We start from the raw sequence: 22723 nt of genomic DNA, 5'->3' as shown, positions 1-22723 counted from the left end.
GTTGTTTGCAACGAGAGTCTGTGATATTAGCACTAACAATCTAATTAATTTCAAGTCATAAACTATCATAAACATTGTCTCAAAATGGTTCTCAATTGTAAACAAAACAACTGATAGATTAACTCAACTGTGGAATACAGTGCCTAGAAATATTTAGTCAAGTCTTAAATCAAAGCAAAGTCAAAACTTTGTGTAAATTTGATTTGAAAAGAGAATTTTGTGGAAATGCTCATAATACCTTGCATTACAAGTAGAAAAGGGAGTAGAACTGATATTTAAGCTTGATGATCATTCATCTAAGTGAGAACGAAATAGAGGTTTGATAGTTTCTTTTTAAGCCAATGCAGAGACAGAAAAAGTTGTGGGAGAGAGCAAAGAAGGAAAAGGGAATGTTATTGATAGGGTGGGTAGAATAGAGATTCGGTTGCAAAGCTGATCATGCTTCAAGGTGAAATGAGTGATAATGGGTCAAAAAATAGAATCAAAACTCTTCAAACTGTCTTCTGACTAAAGCATATACCATGTCATCATTGAAGGCCAATCCTGTCTGCCTTAGGACATCTCTGCAAGAGTTCCTTCAAGCATTGTCTTGAGCCAACTATCTTCAGCTGTTTCATCAGTGACTTTCCCTCCATTGTAGGATCAAATGCGAAAATGATGAATGCATTCTGAGGCAATGAGTTCTACAGATCCACCACCTTCTGCTGATGAAATTCCTCCTCATTTGAGTTCTAAAGAGTCTGCTCGTTGAGGTTGCGTTTTGTAAGAGCCTGCTCGTGGAAACATCCACTCTATCCCAGTTAGTATTCTGTAAGTCTTAATGAGATTCCCTCTCATACTTCTAAACTCCATTGAGTATAGATCTAGAATCCTCAATCGCTCCTCCTAAGACAAGCACTTTAACCGAGATCATGCTTGTCAATTTTCTCTGGAACCTGTCCAATGCCAGTACATCTTTCCTTAGAAAGGGGGACCCAAAACGACTCTCAATATTCCAAATGCAGTCTGATCAGGTCCTTAAACAGCCTCAGCAGCACATCTTTGATGTTGGATTCTAGCCCTTTGGAAATGAGCGTTATCATTGCAATTGCCTTTCTAACTGCCAACTGAACCTGTATGTTAATTTAAATAGAATCCTGAACTAGGATTCCTCAGTACCTTTGTACTTCAGATTTCTGAAATGTTTCCCCAATTGCAAAACAGTCTGCACCCCTATTCTTCTGGCCACAATGAATACTCTCCCACTTTCCCATATTGTATTCTATCTGCCACGTTTTTTGTATGCTGTCCTAATCTGCCCAAGTCCCTCTGCAGTCTCCCTGCTTCCTCAGTGCTACTTGTCACTGCATCTATTTTGTGTGTCATCCGTAAACTTAGCAATAATGCCTCTTGAGTTTCTTTACCTAGATCGTTAATATAAACCGTGAATAGTAGTGGTCTCAACACTGACCTCTGTGGAATTCCAGTATCACCAGCTGTCACCCTGAACGAGACTCCTTTATCAGGAGTCAACCAGTCCTCTATCCATGCTGATAGCTTGCCCCTAATACCATGGGCTCCTATCTTGTTAACCTGCCTCTTGTGAAGTGACTTGTCTATGTGTTGGCAAGACCATCTACAAAACTGCATCAATTCATCAAAACCGCTTTGACAACACCTTCCAAATCTGATCTCTACAGCCTGGAATGACCAGAGAAGTAGGGGCCTGAGAATGCCCAAGTCTGCACGTTTCACTCGAAGTCCTGACTTGGAACTAGATCATCATCGCTTCTCTGTCACTCAAATAGAGCTCTGGACCTTTGTAACAGTCTTGTGGGGAGGTGAACTATGGCAATACAAGGAGGCATGTCAGCATGACCTTCCTGAGGGCACAGATTGGTGGATAATCAATGTTAAACTCGCTAGTGATGGAGCATTCCAGGAATGTTTTTCTTAGAAAAAAGTCTCTTGTGAATTGTAAATGGCAACCAGTGATTGGGATTCTTTCTTTGATCCACATATGTCTTTCAATGGACATGATTAGCAATGAAAAATATTGAGCATAATGTGCTCAAGACAGCACTAAGCATAGCAATATTCCACGAGCGTTGCCTCTTTTATTAGCTACCAGACTGCCAATAAATGTACCTTTCCACAGAAACTGTCAGCTTCTTGGTCGTTAGCACGTTAAAAACATAAGTGATTGCTAATAGATACCAGAATCTGCAGATAGAAGAAGAAGAATCACAGAGCGCAGAACAGGGAGAATGTGCAAACTTCACACAGACAGTCACCCGAGGGTGGAATCTGGCGCTGTGAAGTAGCACTGCTAACCCCTGAGCCACCGTGCCACCCCCAGATAAATACAATCGATCTCAACTTAAGGTACCGAAATACAGTAGGAATAACAGAAATATAAATCAGGTCACAACCAACAAAAACGTAACTGTGTAAGTAAGATGGAAGCAAGAGATCTGAAGGTGACATATGGTGTATGTAGTTGGTCCCAATGAACCATGCTCTGAGAAGGTTGAGCTGGTGAACCACATGGAGGATCTTTGGTCCAAGTGGTGAGCTGAATTTGCCAGGTACCCATTCTGACTTACATTTCAAGAATTCTTGACTAATGGTACGTGGAATGACTGGGAGCTGAATATTAATGAGGCAAAATCTACAATAAGATCATTGACAAACAATAACCACCTTAATAGGCAACTCATTGATGCCTGATGAGAATCTGTCCTCAATGACAGGAACTTCATTAAAAGATGCATTGACTCATTCGCAGTGATTGGATAGGCCTCACCGAAGTGCTCAAGCAATTCTAACACACTTCTTGCTTTAACCCAAGTCAGTCAGGCCCATATGAGACTTCACCCAATGTAACCAGAAGGCTAGTCGAGAAAATGGAGGAACTGCTACAGGAAATGTTCTTCCAAGATTGAGGTTAAGACCTTGCTGTGAAGTAGATGGTGTGTATCTCTGTTACATCTGACCTGTGATTGCCTGCAGCTTATACGAAATGCCACGAATGACAGAGTTGTGTTCTCCAGTGTTGACCATTGTCACCTTCATGAACACATCGAAAAACATAGTTGGCAAAGTAACAATGTTCAACCAAATCTTTTAAACATCCTGAGTTCTTGCAGATTTTGATGTTTTTGAAAAACAATGAAGTGAACAGTTGAACAAGTTGAAACTCAGTGATAAGTCAGACATGTTGCTGCAGCTTTTGTCATGAGGAGAAATGCGAAGAAAGTAAGTAAATTCTTGGAAGCTTGGGGAACCCATAATTTCCTGCTGCTTATGATGGTGCCTTGGCCAGTTCGTGGTCGCTTGCCAACCTTTCAGCACCCTTTCCTCCCATAGTTTAAATTGTTGTGAATGTTTGCAGTTCAACATTTATGCATTTAACCTGATGAGTGCAATATGAAAAGCTTCTGCAATATGAGAAGTTTCAGCAACATGCCTCTTTCCCATGATTTTCGAGTTGAACAAGAGCAGATGCAGAACTGTTTTATGGAGCAAGAACAAATGTAACAGTGATTTAGACAGCATATAATTTAGTTTCAATCAAAGTTATATTTTTCAGCATTTTGAGACAAATATTACAGTTGCATACTTCATGTTTACATGACAAAATTAAAACTGAATGTCAACAGTGATGGTGACAGTAACTTTCATAATGCATCACATTAATTAGGCCAAGTATTTCAATTATTTTCCTTCCATATTTGGTTTACTTGCAATCCATGACTCGTTCTCCAAAGTGACCAACTCCATGATCGTTGTTCCCACTATGCTGAAGCTGACAATGAATACAGTGGATTATAAGGTTAGCCCTGACTGTCTCAGTCATTACCCTGTGCCACTAAGTCCACAGAATGAAACATGAGTGCTTTTGCACAATTTCGGAAAGCAGCGGTGATGGTTTTTAGAAATGGCTGTCTTCTTATTGCAGCCTCTGTTGACACAGGGCGTTCAATTTATCTGGGGTTTTGTAAGGCAAATATACCTCTTTAATACCATTTAAAATGTTCTGTTGTTTTCCTCTTTGTTTAACAGAGCAGACCAGCCTGTCTGCAAGAAGCTGGACAGTCTAATGTGGAGGCATCATGAAAGAAAGAAATAAATAAACAAAAAGAAAATGTTGTTGAATTCCCTATAAAGCCACTTTTAAGAAAAAAAGGCAAGATATTTAAGTAAACAGAATGTGAATTGCTCATGGATATGTTTTGCATATTGCATCTGTACCAGGGATTTTGTTTGACACGTTCCAAAAGGTGGTTTTAAGGTGATGAATAACAAACAACTGGAATTCCCTGGCAGATCGTGCATCCTAACCAGATAGCTCTAATATTGCTGTTTATACACAGTAGTTATTTTACCCTGGTGTGAAAGAAAGTTGGTGTGTGCAGCTACTTGCAATGCAACTGCAGTTAGGAAAATAATTTGCCAAGATTCCAGCTTGGTAATGGTGTATCTTGTGCACTAGAGTGTATTCCAGTACTTCAATACAGAGACACTGCTGATTTGATTGACCTAATCTATCTCCATTCAGAATTCCTGAAGGCCCCATTGACCAGGGACCTGGTGCTGCTGGAAGAGTGCGTGAATTAGAAGAACAACTGATTAAGGCCAAAGAGCAGATAGAAATCTACAAGAAGCAACCAGGCAATGGTAAGTGATTACCTCGTTCAACTGGGTCTGCAAAGTGTAAAAATCTGGTTCATTGTCAGGAACCCTTTGTTATAATCCTGAGTAGCCAGTAGTTGAGGGCAGAATCCAGAGTTAGTCTTGACTTGGATTAAGTTTCTTTGCAAAGTTCAATAGCACAGATATACGTCTCCTGACTCGATTTAGTTCATGTGTCACTAACTGTCTGTTCTGTCAGTACCTTCTCCCCATATTTGCTGAACTTCAGTTGATGCAAATAACAACCTTTACCTGATGGAGAAATGTTCTGATGGGTTTCCCTTTCACCATCCGTGAAGTGATCATCATTAACTGCGATATTTGTTCCAGCTTGTGAAGTAAACTGTTGTTAAGTGATCAACTCTGTACGCTTGTGACGTTTAATAATGGGTAACAAGACAACAAAAAAAGCAATCCGCCAGAAATACGCTTAATGAAACAAGAATCAAGGAGCTTTGTCCCTTAGGCACCTTGAGCTAGGATCTAGCCTTTGTCATGGTATGAAGAAAGTAGCCTACCAAATGAAATAAAGATATAAATGGATGGTGCTTCCGATCATCATAATGTGTGACAACGACTGGAGGTGAAGTTGTTTAACTGGGTCTGTCTACAGGCCTGGTTAAGTTCGGTGCCATCTCTTTCATCGATTATTCCTTGTGACGAGATGTTTTTGCACTGTGTACTACCATCTGTCACACCAGTGTAGGTGACTTAAGCTGAATAATTCAGTCTGTGAAGGAGCAGGTTCTGTACACTGCTGTCAGACTGTAGTCGGAATCCACGCCAAGGTACTGAACCACTCCCATCTACATTTCAGATGTCTATTTTTATTCGTCCAATCACCTCCCCCCATCTCTTGCACTTTCCATTCTTCTTTAACCAAGTGAAATGGATGCTCAGACTAAACTTGCCTGCCCAATCTCAACGTCACTGTGCTGTTAGATGGCAGGAAGTGTCAGACTTTGGCCCTCTTCCGTGCTGATTGACCAAGATCTTTAATGCACTTTTCCCAATGGGGATAAGTATTTGAAGAAGCAGGCAGTTGTTTCAGCTGCTTAAGATCAGAGATTAAATACAGCATTATATGTGAAGCCACTTCCAAACCTATGCAATCCGAAAATGTACTCTGACCATTTGCTGCTCAGTTCTTCTGTAGCTGATGCTGACTGTCCCTCATAGCAAGCTTTGCTTGACTGAATTCAACGGTGAACGAGTCAGTGGATGAAGTCCTATGATATTGTGTTGGTTTGCATTTTGACCAGGAAGTGGCTGATCCAGGAAAATTTCTACGGGTTCGGCCAAACTCGCGGTGATACGTGAGCAATGGCACTGCACTTGGCACCACCAGGTAACTCTGTGTAAGTTAGGAAGATCCTTCAAGGTAATCCGAATATTTCCCAATGTCTTATACAAAAACAGCACAACAGCTGATCCCGTATGAACTCTGAAAATGATGACCCATTTCCTATTATTGAACAGTGCTATGGAGCCAACTAAAGTGTTTTTAGTATGGAGTTAGACATATAAATGCTGCAATTTGGAAAGGCAAATTGGGAAAGGACCTGTACACGTACAGGTAGGGTCCCGGGGCATGTTGCCAAACAAAGACACCTTGGAATGCAGCTTCTCTGTTCCTTGAAGGTGGAATCACAGGTAAACAGAGAAGTGAAAAAGGTGTTTGGTGCAGGTTTACCAGGATATTGCTGAGGTTGGAAGGTTTGAGCTATAGGGAGAGCCTGAATGGACTGGGGCTGTTTTTCTTGGAACATCGGAGGCTGAAGGATGACCTTACAGAGGTTTATAAAATCGTGATGGGCATGGTTTAGTGAATTGCCAAAGTCTTTTGTGCAGGGTTGGGGGGGTGGTGGGGGTGTCCAAAACCAGAGGGTATGGGTTCAAGGTGAGAGGGGAAAGATTTATCGGGACCTAAGGGGGACCTTGTTTTTGCAACGGGTGGTGCCTGTATGGAATGAGCTGCGAGAGGAAATGATGGATGGTGGTACAGTTACAAAATTTAAAAGACACCTGGATGGGTATATGAAGAGGAAGGATTTAGAGGGGTATGGGCCAAATGCTGGCAAATGGGACAAGATTACTTTAGGACATCTGGTCAGCGTGGGCGAGTTGGACCAAAGGGTCTATTTTCATACTGTACAACTCTATGATTCTGTCCTTGGACGACCTGCTTTATTGTATTAACATTTGCACTAATTACTTTTTGAAGATGCAACCAGATTCACCAGAGAGTTGGATCAGATGTTCAGCAGGTTTCATATTTAAATAACAATGACGTTAGCTTCATTTAAACTAGAGCAAAATAAGACACGGGTGTTGGGAGAGCAGGTACTGTGTATGAAGTGAAGCGATTCTAAGCCCTCACGTGGAGCTTTTATTCTTGTGCAACCCATGTGATACAGCAGGTCCTGGGAAAGAACATGAGGAGCTCAGACGCAAGATTGAGAATGGAGTGAAGGAGCTGTGGTTCTTTGTACAGAGTGAAATCCAGAAGGTGAAGCACCTGCAGGGCGAGGAAGCACAGAGACATGCAGATGCGTTGCTTGAGAACCTAGGCCACCAGCAGAGGTAATATCCACTCACCACCATTCGATACATAACAATGTTGATAGCTTAGGTTTTTGTCTTTTTCACACGCAGATGGTCAAAAACCATTGTAAGTGCCCCTCAGCTCAAATAATAACACTCCAGCATTATTGTGAATGCACTGCTTGCTTGTGATTTCATTGTCAGAAGCTGTACAAAACACAACGCATAATCTACAAAGCGAACTTAAGAAGCAATGAGATGGCTTTGCGATCTATAGTTTAATAATAGCATCCATTATATATTTCTTAAAATGATAAAGTAGATTCAGGAAGCCTGAGTCGTCATGTCGGTAGGATTTTGGCCCCAAGTCAAAATTAAAATGAGCAAGCTAGCCTTCTAATTGAACAGACAGCACTCCTTCTCGCTGAGTCAACTGCCTCTAAATGGATAATTACTGCTTCAGGTGAATTTTAAGCACCGATCCAGCCCAAGTTTTGAATCCCTTCCAAATTTTGCCTTTTCAGCTTCTGATGGCCTTTGGAAGACATAGAGCATCGAACAGTACAACACAGTCCAGGCCCTTCGGCCCACGATGTTGTGCCAAACTTTTACCCTAAACCTAAGGTCTATCTAACCTCTACCCCTACCTTATACTATCATCCATATGCCTATCTAATAGCCACTTAAATGCCCTAATGAGGCCGACTCCATTTCCCTCTCTGACAAGGCATTCCATGCCCCGAGCACACTCTGAGTAAAGTCTCTGGCTGTCCACTCTATCTATATCTCCGATCATTTTGGGCACCTCTATCAAGTCACCTCTCATCATTGTTCGAAAGAGAAAAGCCCCAGCACACTCAACCTTTCTTCATAAGACCTTCCCTCCATTCCAGGCACCGTCCTACTAAATCTCCTCTGCACTGTGGGGTGGCACAGTGGCTCAGTGCTTAGCACTGCAGCCTCACGGCACCAGGGACCCGGGTTCGAATCTCTCCTCGGGCAACTGTCTGTGTGGAGTTTGCACATTGTCCCTGTGTCTGTGTGTGTGTTTCCTCTGGGTACTCCAGTTTCCTCCCACAGTCCAAAGATGTGCAGGCTAGGTGGATTGGCCATGCTAAATTGCCCATAACGTTCAGGGGTGTGTGGGTTATAGTGGAATGGGTCTGGGTGGGATGCTTCAAAGGGCCGTGTGGACTTGTTGGACTGAAGGGCCTGTTTCCACGCTGTAGGGAATCTAATCTGATCACCTTTTCCAACGCTTACACATCTTTTCTGTAATGAGGCGACCAGAACTGGACATAGTACTCCAGATGTGGTCGAACCAGGCTTTTGTACAGCTGGAGCATAACTTCACGTCTCTTGAATTCAGTCCCTCTATTAATGAAAGCTAGCACACCATACGCCTTCTTAACAACTCTATCCACCTGGGTGGCAGATCTCAGGGAACTGTGGACATGAACCCCAAGGTCCCTCCACTCCTCCTCACTGCCAAGAATCTTTCCTCGACCCCTGTATTCTGCTTTCAAGTTTTTCCTTCCAGAATGAATCACCTCACACTTTTCGGGGTTAAACTCTATCTGCCACCTCTCACCCCAGCTCTACATTCTATCAACGTCCCTTTGTAACCTAGAACAGCCCTCCGCACTGTCCACAACGTGACCCACCAGTGTATCATCCGCGAACTTGCTAATCCACCCTTCCACTCCTTCATCCAAACCATTTACAAAAATCACAAGTAGAAGAGGACCCAGAACAGATCCTTGTGATACACGACTCGTAACTGAGCACTGTGTTGAATATTTTCTGCCCACCACCACCCTTTGTCTTCTAAGGGTCAGCCAATTCTGAATCCAATCTGCCACATTTTCCCCCATCCCATGCCTCCTTACCTTCTGCATGAGCCTACCATGGGGAACCTTATCAAACGCCTTACTTAAATCCATGTATACCACATCCACTGCTCCACCTTCATCCACGTGTTTGCTCACCTCTTCCAAGAATTCTGTAAGGTTTGTGAGGAGTGATCTACCCCTCACAGATCCATGCTGACTATCATGAATCCAACTGTGCTTTTTCAAGTGATCCTAAATTCTTTCTCTCAGAGCCCTTTCCAATAATTTGCTCACCACTGACGTAAGACTTCCTGGCCTGTAATTTCCAGGGTTGTCCCTATTCCCATTTTTGAAGAAGAGAATGGCGTTGCCTCTATCCAATCTTCCAGTATTGTATCCATGGACAGTGAGGGCGAAAAGGCCATCACCAAAGGCCCTGCGATCTCTTCTCTCGCTTCCCACAGAATCCTTGGATAAATCCCATCAGGCCGAGGGGACTTATCTACCTTCAACTTCCTCAAAATTCCTGGTACTTCCTTCTTAGTAACATCAACCTCCTCTAGCCTACCTGCCTGTTTCACCACATCCTCCTCTACAACTAGGTCCCTTTCAGTTGTGCATACTGAATAAAAGCATTCATTAAGGTCCTCTCCTATCTCTTTAGGCTCCGTGCACATCTTCCCTTAACAATCCTTGATCGGCCTTACCCTTTCTCTGGTCATTCTCTTAATCCTCACGTACGTGGAAAAAACCTTGGAGTTTTCCTTGATCCTATCTGCCAAGGGTTTTTCATGCCCTTAGAGTTCTCTTCAGCTCCTTCCTGGATAACTTGTATCCCTCTAGAGCCTTTTCCATTCCTTGCTTACATGAGCATCCTTCTTCCTCTTTGCCAGTCATTTGACCTCTCTTGAGAACCAAGGTTCCCTCACTCGAACGCATCTTCCCTGCCTGCAAGGGACAAACATATCAGGCACACACAGTATGCATTGTTTGAACAATCTCTACATTTCAATAGTGCTCTTCCCTGACAGCATCTGTTCCCAATTTATGTTACCCAGTTCTTGCCTAACAGAATTGAAATTACCCTTCCTCTGATTATGAACCTTACCCTGCGGAATGTAGCTATCCTTTTCCATGATTGTTGTAAAAGTAACAGAGTTGTGATCGCTCCTGCCAAAATGGTCTCCTACCAACAGGTCTAACACTTGGCCCAGTTCATTGCCAAGCACCAAATCCAAAGTGGCCTCTTCTCATGTTAGTCTATCTACATAGTGTGTCAGGAATCCTTCCTGAATGCACTGCACAAAATCCGCTTCATCTAAACTATCACAGATAAAATGTTTCCGATCAATATTTGGAAAGTTGCAGTCACCCGTGACTACAGCTCTGTGACTTCTGCACCTTTCCAGTATTTGCCTCTCAATCTGCTCCTCCACTTCTCTGCAACTATTAGGGGGTCTGTAAAAAAAAACCAACGAAGTGACTGCTCCAAATCTACTTGGATTACCTCAGTTGGATTACTGTATTGTTGTTCACTCCAGGTGTTCCCTTGAACCTACATTTAAATGGGGGTCAGATTGACTTTTTTCAGTGCAGTGACTGTGAATGTCATAATTTTGAATCATTGAAGATGATATCCTGGTGGCCTGGTGAAGTAAACAGTTTACTCTTATTGAGTGCGTTTATTTACCCAGCAGGATTATGATTACACCTTACATTGTGTTGTCAGTTTTTTTTTGCCTTTTTGATGAGGCACGTGTGTTCATAATATGGATTTGCAAACAGAAAATGGAATTGTATTTTGTGCTTCTGCCAAACACATCTGGTTCAAGCATCACACAAGCTAGCTACACTGTAGAGCTCCTTTGCATGTTAACCTGATAATGTATGTGACCCTGATATTATACATTGCTATCATAAAATGCTGCACTTCATCTTTTCTGTTGTCCTATTCTGTTTGAGTGAGATAGCTACATTGGCACAGATCTAATGCTGTAGGTACAACCCTGTAAATATCCATGGGGACGCTTTGTTTATGCAGCAAGATGTGAAAGTATCCCTCAGCCAACCTATCATGGCTATTTTGAAGCTCTAATTTCAGAAATATAGAGCGTCCATTCTTAAGTACTTGTTTTAGGCACTCACTTGCCCTGTTTCAGGAGTGTGTCCTCTGTGGATACCAAACTTTGAACTTCACCTGGAGGGAGTCAGGTTTGGGAGGTGATGGGCATTTAGAATTGAGCTGGCGAGCACCATTCTGTTTCATCCATCCAGTTTGGATGTCCAGATTGTGCCATTCTTTTGCCGGTCTTAGCAATACTGTTAATGGATAAGCTAGGAAGAGGCGTAAAGCTGGAAAGGAAAGGGGGGATTCTCAAAAAAACTTTTTCGAGATCTCAGGCAAATACGTTTCTGCTTGGTCAGGTAAATGAAGAATTTGTCTTAGCAAAAGAAAAGGGAATTAGTGCCAATTATGGCTGCCATTAGCAGTTGTCACTGAATAAGGAAGACAAACAGCTCAGTTTCACTTATCCTCCCACAATGATCCTGACCCAAACTACACGCCATCTGTATAAAAGTTTCTGTTGGTCGTGCCAAACAAGGTATTTAATGTGAGCTGTCATTCTCAGAGAACAAGACTTGACGCCTGAATTTATTTGATGTGGTTTGATTTATCATTGTCACACATACCTAGATACAGTGAAAAGTTTGCTTTTGCCCGGCACAGGCAGATCACACCGTACAAAGTTCTTTAGGGTAATAAAAACCGAGCGAAGAATGTAATGTTGCAGCTGATCTGCTTCATTTCATTTCAAACAGTAACAAAGGAAACATGAGATGAGAAAAGAAAATATAGCCCGTGAAATAAGCTCTTGCACTCGCTGCCTGAATTCTTAGCTTCACAAATTGCTTGACGCACTATCAATATTCTGCTCGATTCTCCTTGAATTCCACCCTTTCCTATCTAGTCACTGAATGCAGTTGATGCTAATCAGTCAGAAAGGCAGAGTATCTTCCTGGCATGAGAAGGCTGCATGGCGATCTATGCTTTGCAGAGGGTCAAATTCTGAAAGGCAGAATGGCCTTTGCTTGAAAGAAAATCATTTTCTTCAAAGTTGGAATGAGTCAAAAAAAGAAAGAGTCTTTGTGTAGCAGCTACTTTTATATATTTTTTCCTGACCAATTTTCTTTTCCTTTCCTCACCTGAAGGTACTGACTTTTTGCGAGGGTCTGGATAAACAGTACCTTGCTTAAATAATAATCATTCATACGTGAGATTTGACAGTGAATGGCAACAGGCTACATAGACAAGTACAGTCTTCATCGGAACAACACAGGTATTGCAGAATAGTGATGAGGAACAGGAAACCATGGCTGGCTTTTCTTTCATCACCTAGAGTAGATACCTGTCTTGCAGACACCAATTGGGATGGTACAATACCTTCCATGCACGATATTAACTGCAATAGCTTGCAAGGTAAAGCAATACTGATGCAGAGATAAGACCAAGTCTATAGCCTGCAAACAGCTGTGAACGGCAACAGCTTATGTTGGGTTTTCCCTGGGCTGTAGGTTATAATTACGGGATCTTCATTTACCCTACCCTGTTGCTCCGCAGCTGATGATTATCTGGACTGCTAAATGTCAAATAACTTCTTGTCTGAAGGATGCTCTAAAGGTTTTGAAACTAACAATCTGAGGTTTTACAAATCTGGTTTAGAATGCATTGAAGTAGTCAAGCTGAATACCATGGAAACTTTAAGAGCAATTAACAATACTACCTTGAATCTGGTTCCCATTAGTTCAAATATAACACCATTCAATCCATCTGCATGTGACCTGCCATGACGAGCAGTACTGCTTCAAGCTTTTCATCTCTGACATCTGCATTTAAATTAACACCCTAAGGTATCCAAGGAGATGAGCAATTCTTATTAAACCACGACCCAAAACCAGAAACTTTTAGTCAAAACACAAGGCTGTAATTGAGAAAAGGCAGCTTGGCCGAAGGCTCAATGTCGAAAGCTGACGTTTGATTGTCACCAAGCTGCCATCTTGAATTGTGCACTTGCTATGCGCAGTCATGCTTTCTGTTTCTTCACTTGGTGCATATTTTATTCCATGTTTATTTTCAAGCCATCCCATACGACTAAGGATGAAAAGAGCAGTGAAATAACCTTAAGCCCTTTCACTGCTTTTAGCCAGCTAGCCAATTCGCTGTCCACACCAATACACTATCTCCATATTATCTTTATGGTTCATTCTCTAATGACATAAACTTTGCTGAAGTCGTTGTTGAACTCCTTCGAGAAGTCCAAATACCACACATCAACTTTCCATTCTCTCCACTCCAGTTGGGACTTAATCGAAAAACTCCAAAATTAGTCTGACACAATTTCCTTCTCGTGAAGCTGTGCAGGCTGTGCTTGATTAGGATATGATTTTTTTTCAAATTTGAAAAATCGCTTCCTTCATAAGCGATTCCAACACTTTCCAACAACATTAAGCTCACTGGCCTGTAGTTATGCTTTCTTCCCTCCCTCCCTCCCTTTTAGAAAGGGCAGTTTTCCAATCCTCTGGTACCTCTGTAGAATCCAAAGATTTTTGGAAAGCTACAACCAATGTGTTCACTGTCTATTAGCTTAATGTACAGAAATGCTAAGTTAACTTTACTGCTCTTCCTGTCTTCCATACACTTCCCATCGACACCATCCCTTGACTTGAAGCGTCATTGTTGCTTTTCAATTCCTGCCATCCCTTACCATTGTGCGAACACGGCAGGTATTTATACTGGAGACTTTGGGAGCTATTGAGGTAGTAGACTTTGGGCCCCCTTGACATGGTTACCCAAATAAATTTTTATGCACTTTCTATAACTATTAGCCAATGACTTATTTTGAATTTTGCCTGTGTCTGCTTGCGATTTTTAGGTCTATTATGACTGATGTGTACTACCTCAGTCAAACAGACGGAGCTGATAAATGGAGAGAGAAAGAGGCCAAGGATCTGACAGATCTAGTTCAGCGGAGAATAACATACCTGCAGGTACTGGTTGTTTGAAGCGCAAAAGCAATGAATTCATAGTAGGTGCTTTTTTTAATGCTGCCCTTGTGCAGTGTCAAGAAACCACATCTTTTCTTGACATACTGTAAAAAGAAATTACCATATTCAATTGGATTAATGCCACAAATAACATTTCTGTTGTGCGATTAATTTTCAATCTAGCTGAGTGACGATAACGGAAGGTTGGTAATATGTTTGATATCAGTATTTCTAATCCCACAGAAATATTAAGGCCCATGTTTAAATCACTTTGGGGAAAAGTACTCTAATTGGAGTGCACAGTGGCTATCTCTGTTTGCTGTTCTTCAAACTCATAGGTTTATTCAAGTTTGACAGTTAAATGTCGTAAATTTACATGTCATGTGGTTGATAATTTCAGCCACATTGCTGTGGTGACTCTGTTGCAGTATACTTCACAGGATCACCTTGCTTTTTATTCAGTACCTTGGACAGCACCCTGCAGAAGTTAAAATAGTATCAGAGATAATGGGAACTGCAGATGCTGGAGAATTCCAAGATAATAAAATGTGAGGCTGGATGAACACAGCAGGCCAAGCAGCATCTCAGGAGCACAAAAGCTGACGTTTCGGGCCTAGACCCTTCATCAGAGAGGGGGATGGGGGGAGGGAACTGGAATAAATAGGGAGAGAGGGGGAGGCGGACCGAAGATGGAGAGTAAAGAAGATAGGTGGAGAGAGTGTAGGTGGGGAGGTAGGGAGGGGATAGGTCAGTCCAGGGAAGACGGACAGGTCAAGGAGGTGGGATGAGGTTAGTAGGTAGCGGGGGGTGCGGCTTGGGGTGGGAGGAAGGGATGGGTTCTTCCTCTCACCCATCCCTTCCTCCCACCCCAAGCCGCACCCCCCGCTACCTACTAACCTCATCCCACCTCCTTGACCTGTCCGTCTTCCCTGGACTGACCTATCCCCTCCCTACCTCCCCACCTACACTCTCTCCACCGATCTTCTTTACTCTCCATCTTCGGTCCGCCTCCCCCTCTCTCCCTATTTATTCCAGTTCCCTCCCCCCATCCCCCTCTCTGATGAAGGGTCTAGGCCCGAAACGTCAGCTTTTGTGCTCCTGAGATGCTGCTTGGCCTGCTGTGTTCATCCAGCCTCACATTTTATTACCCTGCAGAAGTTGGCTACTTCTGACAATTTTATGTAAACGTTGGTACCACAAAACATATGCTGTTATTTCAGTGCACTTAGTGAGGCAGCTTCAGATGAGGAAAACACACTGCCTGAAATAAGGATATTCAAAAATTGGTGCCTTGGTTGTCATTGCAACACTAGCTTTGAAAAAAGCAATATATCATAATCTGTCTTACCACTGAACTTTTGTGAAGATGCTGTTCTTGTATGATAGAGGCGAACTAAGCTTGGAACAGAAAGGTGTCTTGCCCCTGCCATCACGTTGAATCCTTTTAATTCACCCTAGTAATTATTGCCAATCACCCTTTCTAATACTGAAAATTAACGAGAAATCTAGAATCTCTTTCTTTTCACTGTTTAACAGTCGTAGATTTTAAAAGTTCCATTTTCTTCTCTGCCTCTATTTTCTTCTCTATCCAGTCTTTCTTTCCCACTAGTTATATTCTCTTTAGTACCTCATTTGTGGCTGAATTTACCAGTTTGTTTTTTACATTTTGCTCTGTTATTTATTGGTTAAAATCTGAATCTTGCCAACTAATTGACTAACTAGATAAACAGTCACTTGTTGTGTTCAGTCAGATCCTAGGTGCATTGCTTCTTTGCTATGCTCCCATGAGCCTGCACTTCAAGCAGCTTGCCGAGCTTGGAGATTTAAAAACAGAAGCAATATTGCAAATTAGTCTCGGTTAATCTCGGTACAACAAAACTTGAAATATATTGTCAGCAAAAAATGTGCATGGCTACTTTAGACATTCTGTTCTCAAGAGGTAATATTCTCCCAAAATGTGTTCAGGAACTGCATGAGAGCAATGACCATGAACTTGAATAAGATGTTTTATCCCAGGTATTCACTCATTTATGTGAGAGTACCTATCTTGTATGTTCAACTGTTCCACCAGAAGATTATTGCCAGAATGCATGGTCTGCTCAGTACCATGTTGTGTGATGTATTGCAGTAACAGATTTTGATGCAAGCACACCAATTTGTCACTATAGCTGTTTCAAAATTCATAGTAGCATCATGTTATGGCTTCAAGTAAATTCCCCACATCATCATTTCCTGACTCCTGAACCCCACAATCCAAACTTGTTAACTTTGTGTTTCCGGGTTGGCACGGTGGTTCAGTGGTTAGCACTGCTGCCTCACAGCACCAAGGACAAGTGGTGGGTTCACTTCCACCACTGACTGTATGGTGCTTGCACATTCTCACCATGTCTACGTGGGTTTCTTCTGGATGTTCCAGTTTCCTCCCACAGTCGGAAGATGCACAGGTTAGGTGATTGGCTGTGCTAAATTGCCTCATAGTGTCCTGGGATGTGCACACTAGGTGGATAGTTCATGAGAAATGCACGGTTACAGGAATAGGGTAGAAGGGTGGATTTGGTTGGGTTGCTCTTCAGTGGCTCAGTGTGCACTTCATGGGTTAAATGTCCTGCTTCTACAATGAAGGGATTCTCTGATTCATTAATCCTACCCCCAGAGAACATTTTGGAAAACTGATTTTATTTCTGACTAGGGTTACCCCTGAATTGTTAGAGAACAAGAATCATTCAAATTGTTTACATGACACACATATTTGACATTAACTCTGAACGGTCTTAAAAAACTAAAAGCTGCTTTTTTTGAAAAGTTATTTAACATTGTTAAGGAAGTGTTGAGTTTCTCAGGTTCATCTCCACAACAGCGTGGTGTTGAAGTGAACTTCTTCATTCATGGGGTAAAGGGAGTAGCTAAACTGCATGTCTTCTGATTCACTGTGATGAATTATTTAATAAATATCATAAATATACATTTAACAGCAATACTGCAGCTAATGTGCCATTTGACTGAATGAAATAACACTGTTGATAATGCCTCTTACTGCTAATTGTGTGTATTTCAGTTCAGGGATACCATGATTGGTTAATATGTCCTATCGTCTACTGCTTGACTGCTTAGCCCTAACTCCCGAAGTAGTTTACTCACTTCCTTTCACTCCAAGGTGAGGTGGTGAACTGTTGGTCATATCAATGGATTAGTAATTCAGAGAATGCTCTCAGGGGGCCGTGGATTCGAATCCCACCAAGGCAGGTGGTGACGTTCATATTCATTAAAAATGTGCAATGAAAAGCTTGTGTGATGGTGACCATGGAACCACTCCATGTTCTTTAGGGAAGGAAAAACTTGCAGTCTTCAGATTCTGAAAATATGACTCATTTATGTGAGAGTACCTATCTTGTCCAAACAGATGTACAGAAGCTGAACATGATGTAAATTGGACTAACTGTCCTTGAAATGAAGGCAGCTTTTAAAGCAAGTAAAGTAAAATTAAAGAGCCTGAGTAAAACTTTCTCCAATGGGAATTGAGGAGAAAGCTGGTTGGAGCTATACCTACAAAAGGTAAGATTTTTATTTTGGCAGGTTAGTCATTTCAGCTAAAATCATTGTAGGAACTTCTCAGGATAGTGTCCCAGACCCAATCATCTTTGGCTGCAGCAATGATCTTCGCTCCATCGTAAAATCAGAAGTGGGGCTATTTGCACAAATGTTCAGCACCATGAACAACTCGTCAGATACGGAAGTATCCCCTGCCCAAATGCAACAAAGCCTGGACAACACTCAGGCTTAGGCCAATTTCTAGCAAGTAGCATCTGTACTGCACAAATGCCAGGCAGTAATTGCCTTCAACTTGAAAGAATCCAACCATCATCCATTGACATGCAATGGCATTACCATTGCTGAATTCTCCACTATCAACATCTGGGGGTTACCATTTCCCAGAACTGAATTGGATTGGTACTATGTGTACGCTGACTGTGAGAGCAAGAATCTGGGAATGCTGCAGCAAGTAACTCACCTTCTGACTCCCCAGAGCCTGTGCACCATCTACAAGGCACAAGTTAGGAGAGTAATGGAATATACTTCCTACTCTCTTGCATAAGTACACCTCCAGCAACAATCAAGGATCTCAACATCGTCCAAGCTAAAGCAACCCACTTGACTGGCACCTTCAGCATTCGCTGCTATCTCCACCAATGCACAGTGGCAGCTGTATGTATTATCTACAAGGCTCAGTGCAATGAATCAATAAGGCTGTTGTGCAGCACCTACTGAACACACGACCTCCACCACCATCTAAAACGTCGAGGGCAGCATTTACAAGGGAGTACTACCATCTGCAAGTTCCCAGTTAAGCTGCACATCTTCCTGACATGGAACTGTTTGACATTCCTTCGCTGTCTATCAATCGGAATCATGGTGCTACCTCCCTAATAGCACTGTCTGTACACCACACGACCTGCAACACAGCAAGAAGGCAACTCTAATCGCACCACCTTCAGAGCAATTGGGAATGGGCAATAAATGCTGACTTAGCTAGTGGTGTCCAAATCCCGTGAATGAATGATAGCAACAAGTTTGAGTAGCACGGCAGGTATAATTGGCTTAATACATTTGATGCTCCCAGACCTGCTGAGCTTTTCCAGCAACTTTGTTTTTGCTCCTGATTTACAGCATCCACAGTTCTTTCTGTTTTTATTCGGTATAATTGGCTTCTGTGTTATTTCCAGCTTTCTTAGGTAAGCGCCAGATTTGGAAAAGTCGTTCATAATCCAATTTTTATCCTTTTATTTATTTCTAAGCTAATCATTGATGTGACACATCGGCCTGTATTATGGACTCATTCTCTCTTCAAGTGAGCTGAGTAACTGAATGGTCTGTACTTGCTTTTGTTTATAATTTTCTTGTATAAACATACAGTGAAAAGGTATCAGTCTTAGTCCAACCTGTTTCTACTTTGCTCTTGTGCTCTCCAGAAGCTTCCGATTGTCCACTGTCTGGTGATGGGTGATTAAACAAATTATATCTGTACAAAAGGGTCCAATGTTAGAGTTTCTACTGATATAAATTCTGCAAGTGACTGTGGAGCAGCTTGAGTCCTAACTGAGGTTTCTGGCACCAAGGATGGAAATTTGATCTGAAGTTATCTCGCAGATGAATAATGATGTTGTTGTTATACTGATTGTTTTGTTAAGCCGTTGGCTGTGAAATAGAGTAACCTCAGAAATTAAAATGATACAGTTTGGTGATTTTTGCTGAAACGTATGATTGTCAGTAGTGAGTAATTAGCTAAAGGCTGGAGGAGAAACTGTGCTGTTGTACTGAAACCATGGAAGTTTAGTTTTGAAGCTGAATCTGTGAAGTTGTTAATTGTAATGAAGTTGTGGAGTGAGACCCCCAAATTCTGATGTCTATAACTGTGCAATGTTAGTATTCCTCTAATACCAGCCCCAGTCAGGTTTGGTGGTCAGTGGTGAGAAGAAGTAGACTGACAGCTGTCAATGGTTATGGTAATTGGATAATTTTATTAAACATAAGATCCTGACTGTTTGCTCAGGTGTATGTGATGGATCTCCATGACACTATTCTAAGAATGGGAAGTTGTACAAATGATGTGACCAATATTTATTCCCCATTCAGTACCACTAACAGCAGAATGCCTGGCCATGTGTTTGTTAAACCTGACTGTAGATGCAATAGTTGCTGTGTTTGCCTATTTTACAGAACCTCCAATGGAATTAATTGACTCTTAAGCAATTTCTAATCTTTTAAGACCATAAGACAAAGTAGCAGAAGTGGACCATTTGCCTTCGTCGATATGGGATTGGGAAATGTGGAAAGCATGATGTTGGTACAAGTTTACCTTTAATCAAGTGCCCTGCCTGTATCCCACTGCATGTAAAATTGCTCTTTAAAATGCTGATCCCATGAAACATATGTTGGAGTTTTACAGGGCTTGGCTTGCTGTTGTACAGATGAAGCATTTCAAATGCATTGCAGGTTTCAGTGACATCCTGCTGGTATGGAATATATAATATTCTGTTTCCTGCAAGTGAACTTTGATGTGCAAGTCTGATTGAAGTCATGACTAGGTTTAGGTTGTTCTTGTTGATGGTCAAATCAGTTGATGCTTTCAAGACTGAGGTTGATACAATCTTCTTATCGAAGTTGGGTCGATAAGTTGAGATATGGATTCGGCATGATTTAACATGATGGCAGAATAATTTTAAGGCACTGCACATTCTTATTGTCAGTAATATTCATTGACTAACACTTTTTTTTTGATGCTGAATATTTTAAACCAATAGAAGCCACTGGCATAGACAGTTGTAAATTACAATTCCACTTGATTAAAGGGTTATGATGTGGTATTTCTGGCATTATTAATACAAATTTCCCAAACTCTAAACCTAAAGAGGTTGTTACGAGCATACATAACATTGCAAATTAGGAGTGTGTGTCAGCTGTTCAAGCTTGCTTTACTGTTAACTAAGATCGTGACTAATGTGATTGGAGCCACACTCCATTTTCCTCCCTATGTTTGCTATCAGTTTCTGCCTTAAAATTACGCAGTGCCCCCAACTCCACCCCTTGGCGAAGAGCATTCCAGAGGCTCTGAATATGAATATTAATTAGCAGTCCAAGAATAGTAAGAGTAATGTTGCTGCTGTCATAGATTTAGATAGTGTTGACAGTAATGTAGATGTGCTGTGAGGGGCATGGGCGATATTGAAATGTGCAGTCAATGACTTTAATTATTTACATGAAGTTTCAAACCACTTTTTAAGCCACACAAATGTTTAATGACCATATAGTGTTGGACACTTTTCAAATTCCTTTCAGAATATAGAATTATGTTGGATAGGTTCTAATATAACACCAGGTATTTGGAACTCTCATAATGGGAATTGAATGGAAATGTTATCCTTTTCTTTTAAAAAACCAAACACTTCATGAATTAACTAACAGGGATGTAATCACAAATAAAGTTGCAATTAAAGTTTGGTCCCTCATTTTGCATCGTCTCTTGTTGTTGAGAACGACAAAGTGCCAGCCACTTGCAAAATGTTTGATTTTAACTCACACTGGAAAAGAGAGCACCTGCAGAAGGTTAGATTTCTGCAGTGCGGCCCTAAAGAGCAGTGCTTGCATGACCCTACCTAATGCTGGGGCATGGCATCAAAGCAGGACGTGTTCAGGAACAGTCAGTGACTGAGTATGCATCCAGCCTCACCTACAGCAGGTAGTTTTCTCAAGGATGAGAGCAGAAGCTGAAAGGAAAGATGGTGGCAGTTAATCCTTTTGTTTTAAGTTCAGAGATTTAAGAGTTCCAAATACTGACAGTTTTACCTGACTCTCATTAATATTTATAGAAAATGTGAGGCTCACCCTAGAATGATGGCTCAGCCTATGGAGGCCGAAATATTGCAAGTTTTTTGATGGTTTAAACCAAGTTTTCAAAGACATGCCCGTGTGTAAGCCTGACCTGAAGGGCATAATCAGTGATTTGAACTGATTATCTAAAACCTGAATATTCCTCCGCTTTGCACCCGCCCCCCCCACCAAAGCAAACAGTGATGAATGGATAAGTAATCTTCCTTTCCTTCTTATCAAAGGGCCAGAGGTCGAAAAGTATGAAGTTCAAGAATTTTAAAGACCTACATTCTGTAGTTTTCAGTCTAAAATAAGCTAGTTTGATAACAGTAAATAAAAGCTAAAGCAGACACATGATGCATTTTATCACTTAATTATGGAAAGGGAAGCCACCTGTCACGTGGAAACAGATTGATTTGCGTGATGTTAAATTTCCTAACTTTCTTCTCGACCCGAGCTGAGGCATTTGGTCTGATGGACAGCAATCTGGTTTAACTGAATATTTCAGCAAATTTGTTAAGGTTGGATAGTGGCAAATTTTGTAATCAGTCATTGTAATGTTTTGAAATACAGATACTTCTAGCACTCAAAAATTGACTGAGTGCAATGGTATTTCGTGCATTGAAATACAGAAGACTGCCAGCTCGGTTATAGATGGGAAGACACTGATTCTGATCGGCTTTTAGGGAGAGACAACAGTAGGTGTTCTCTCACCAGCCGTAAAGATGCATAGATTTTCGTTAAGAAATGAGCAAGAGGTGGAATTAAAGAACAGTTGTAATTATTGAGTGTAATCACTTGGCCTGGGGAAACAGGGCCATTGCTAATCAGTACTGATAATATTTACAAACTGTCATTACCAACAAAATGCTTCTCTCGAGCGAACAGATGAATGAAAAGTTTGATGAATATTAGAGCCATAGAATCCTAAAAGAGCAGAAAAAGGCAATTCCCATCGAGCCTGCAGCAATGCTCCAAACAGCATCTCTTCCTATCCCTGTGTTTCCCATGGCTAATCCTCCTAGCCTGCACATCTTTAGACTGTGGGAACAAACTGAAACACCCAAACGAAACCCAGACAGACACGGGGAAAGCATGCAAACTCCACACACATGCGAAGCTGGAATTGAACCCAGGTCCCTGACACTGTGAGGCAGCAGTGCTAACCAGTGTGCCACCATGCCACTCATAAATGATGATCAAAGATGAAGGCAGATACTTATGAAGGCTTTTGCTTACGAAGAGAATAAGAACCTGCAAGTATT

General features: G+C 41.7%; 1 protein-coding gene across 25 annotated transcripts in view; it reads left to right on the top strand.

Annotated features, from left to right (window-relative positions):
- The window catches only part of LOC125455632 (alpha-(1,6)-fucosyltransferase), a 658909-nt gene that overhangs the window by 523496 nt on the left and 112690 nt on the right, over positions 1 to 22723 (top strand). For 24 of the 25 annotated variants that reach the window (XM_048537870.1, XM_059649243.1, XM_059649239.1 and 21 more), the window contains 3 exons: positions 4541 to 4659; positions 7092 to 7257; positions 13982 to 14096. In XM_048537870.1, the coding sequence (XP_048393827.1) occupies positions 4541 to 4659; positions 7092 to 7257; positions 13982 to 14096 (400 nt within the window). The remainder of the gene's footprint in view (positions 1 to 4540; positions 4660 to 7091; positions 7258 to 13981; positions 14097 to 22723) is intronic. The other variant, XM_059649250.1, reaches the window with a different exon arrangement.

The sequence above is a fragment of the Stegostoma tigrinum genome, chromosome 10 (assembly GCF_030684315.1).
Source record: "Stegostoma tigrinum isolate sSteTig4 chromosome 10, sSteTig4.hap1, whole genome shotgun sequence".
Taxonomy (NCBI): Eukaryota; Metazoa; Chordata; class Chondrichthyes; order Orectolobiformes; family Stegostomatidae; genus Stegostoma; species Stegostoma tigrinum.
Note: the sequence above shows the minus strand (reverse complement) of the source record. Positions and strands in the feature narration are given on the sequence as shown.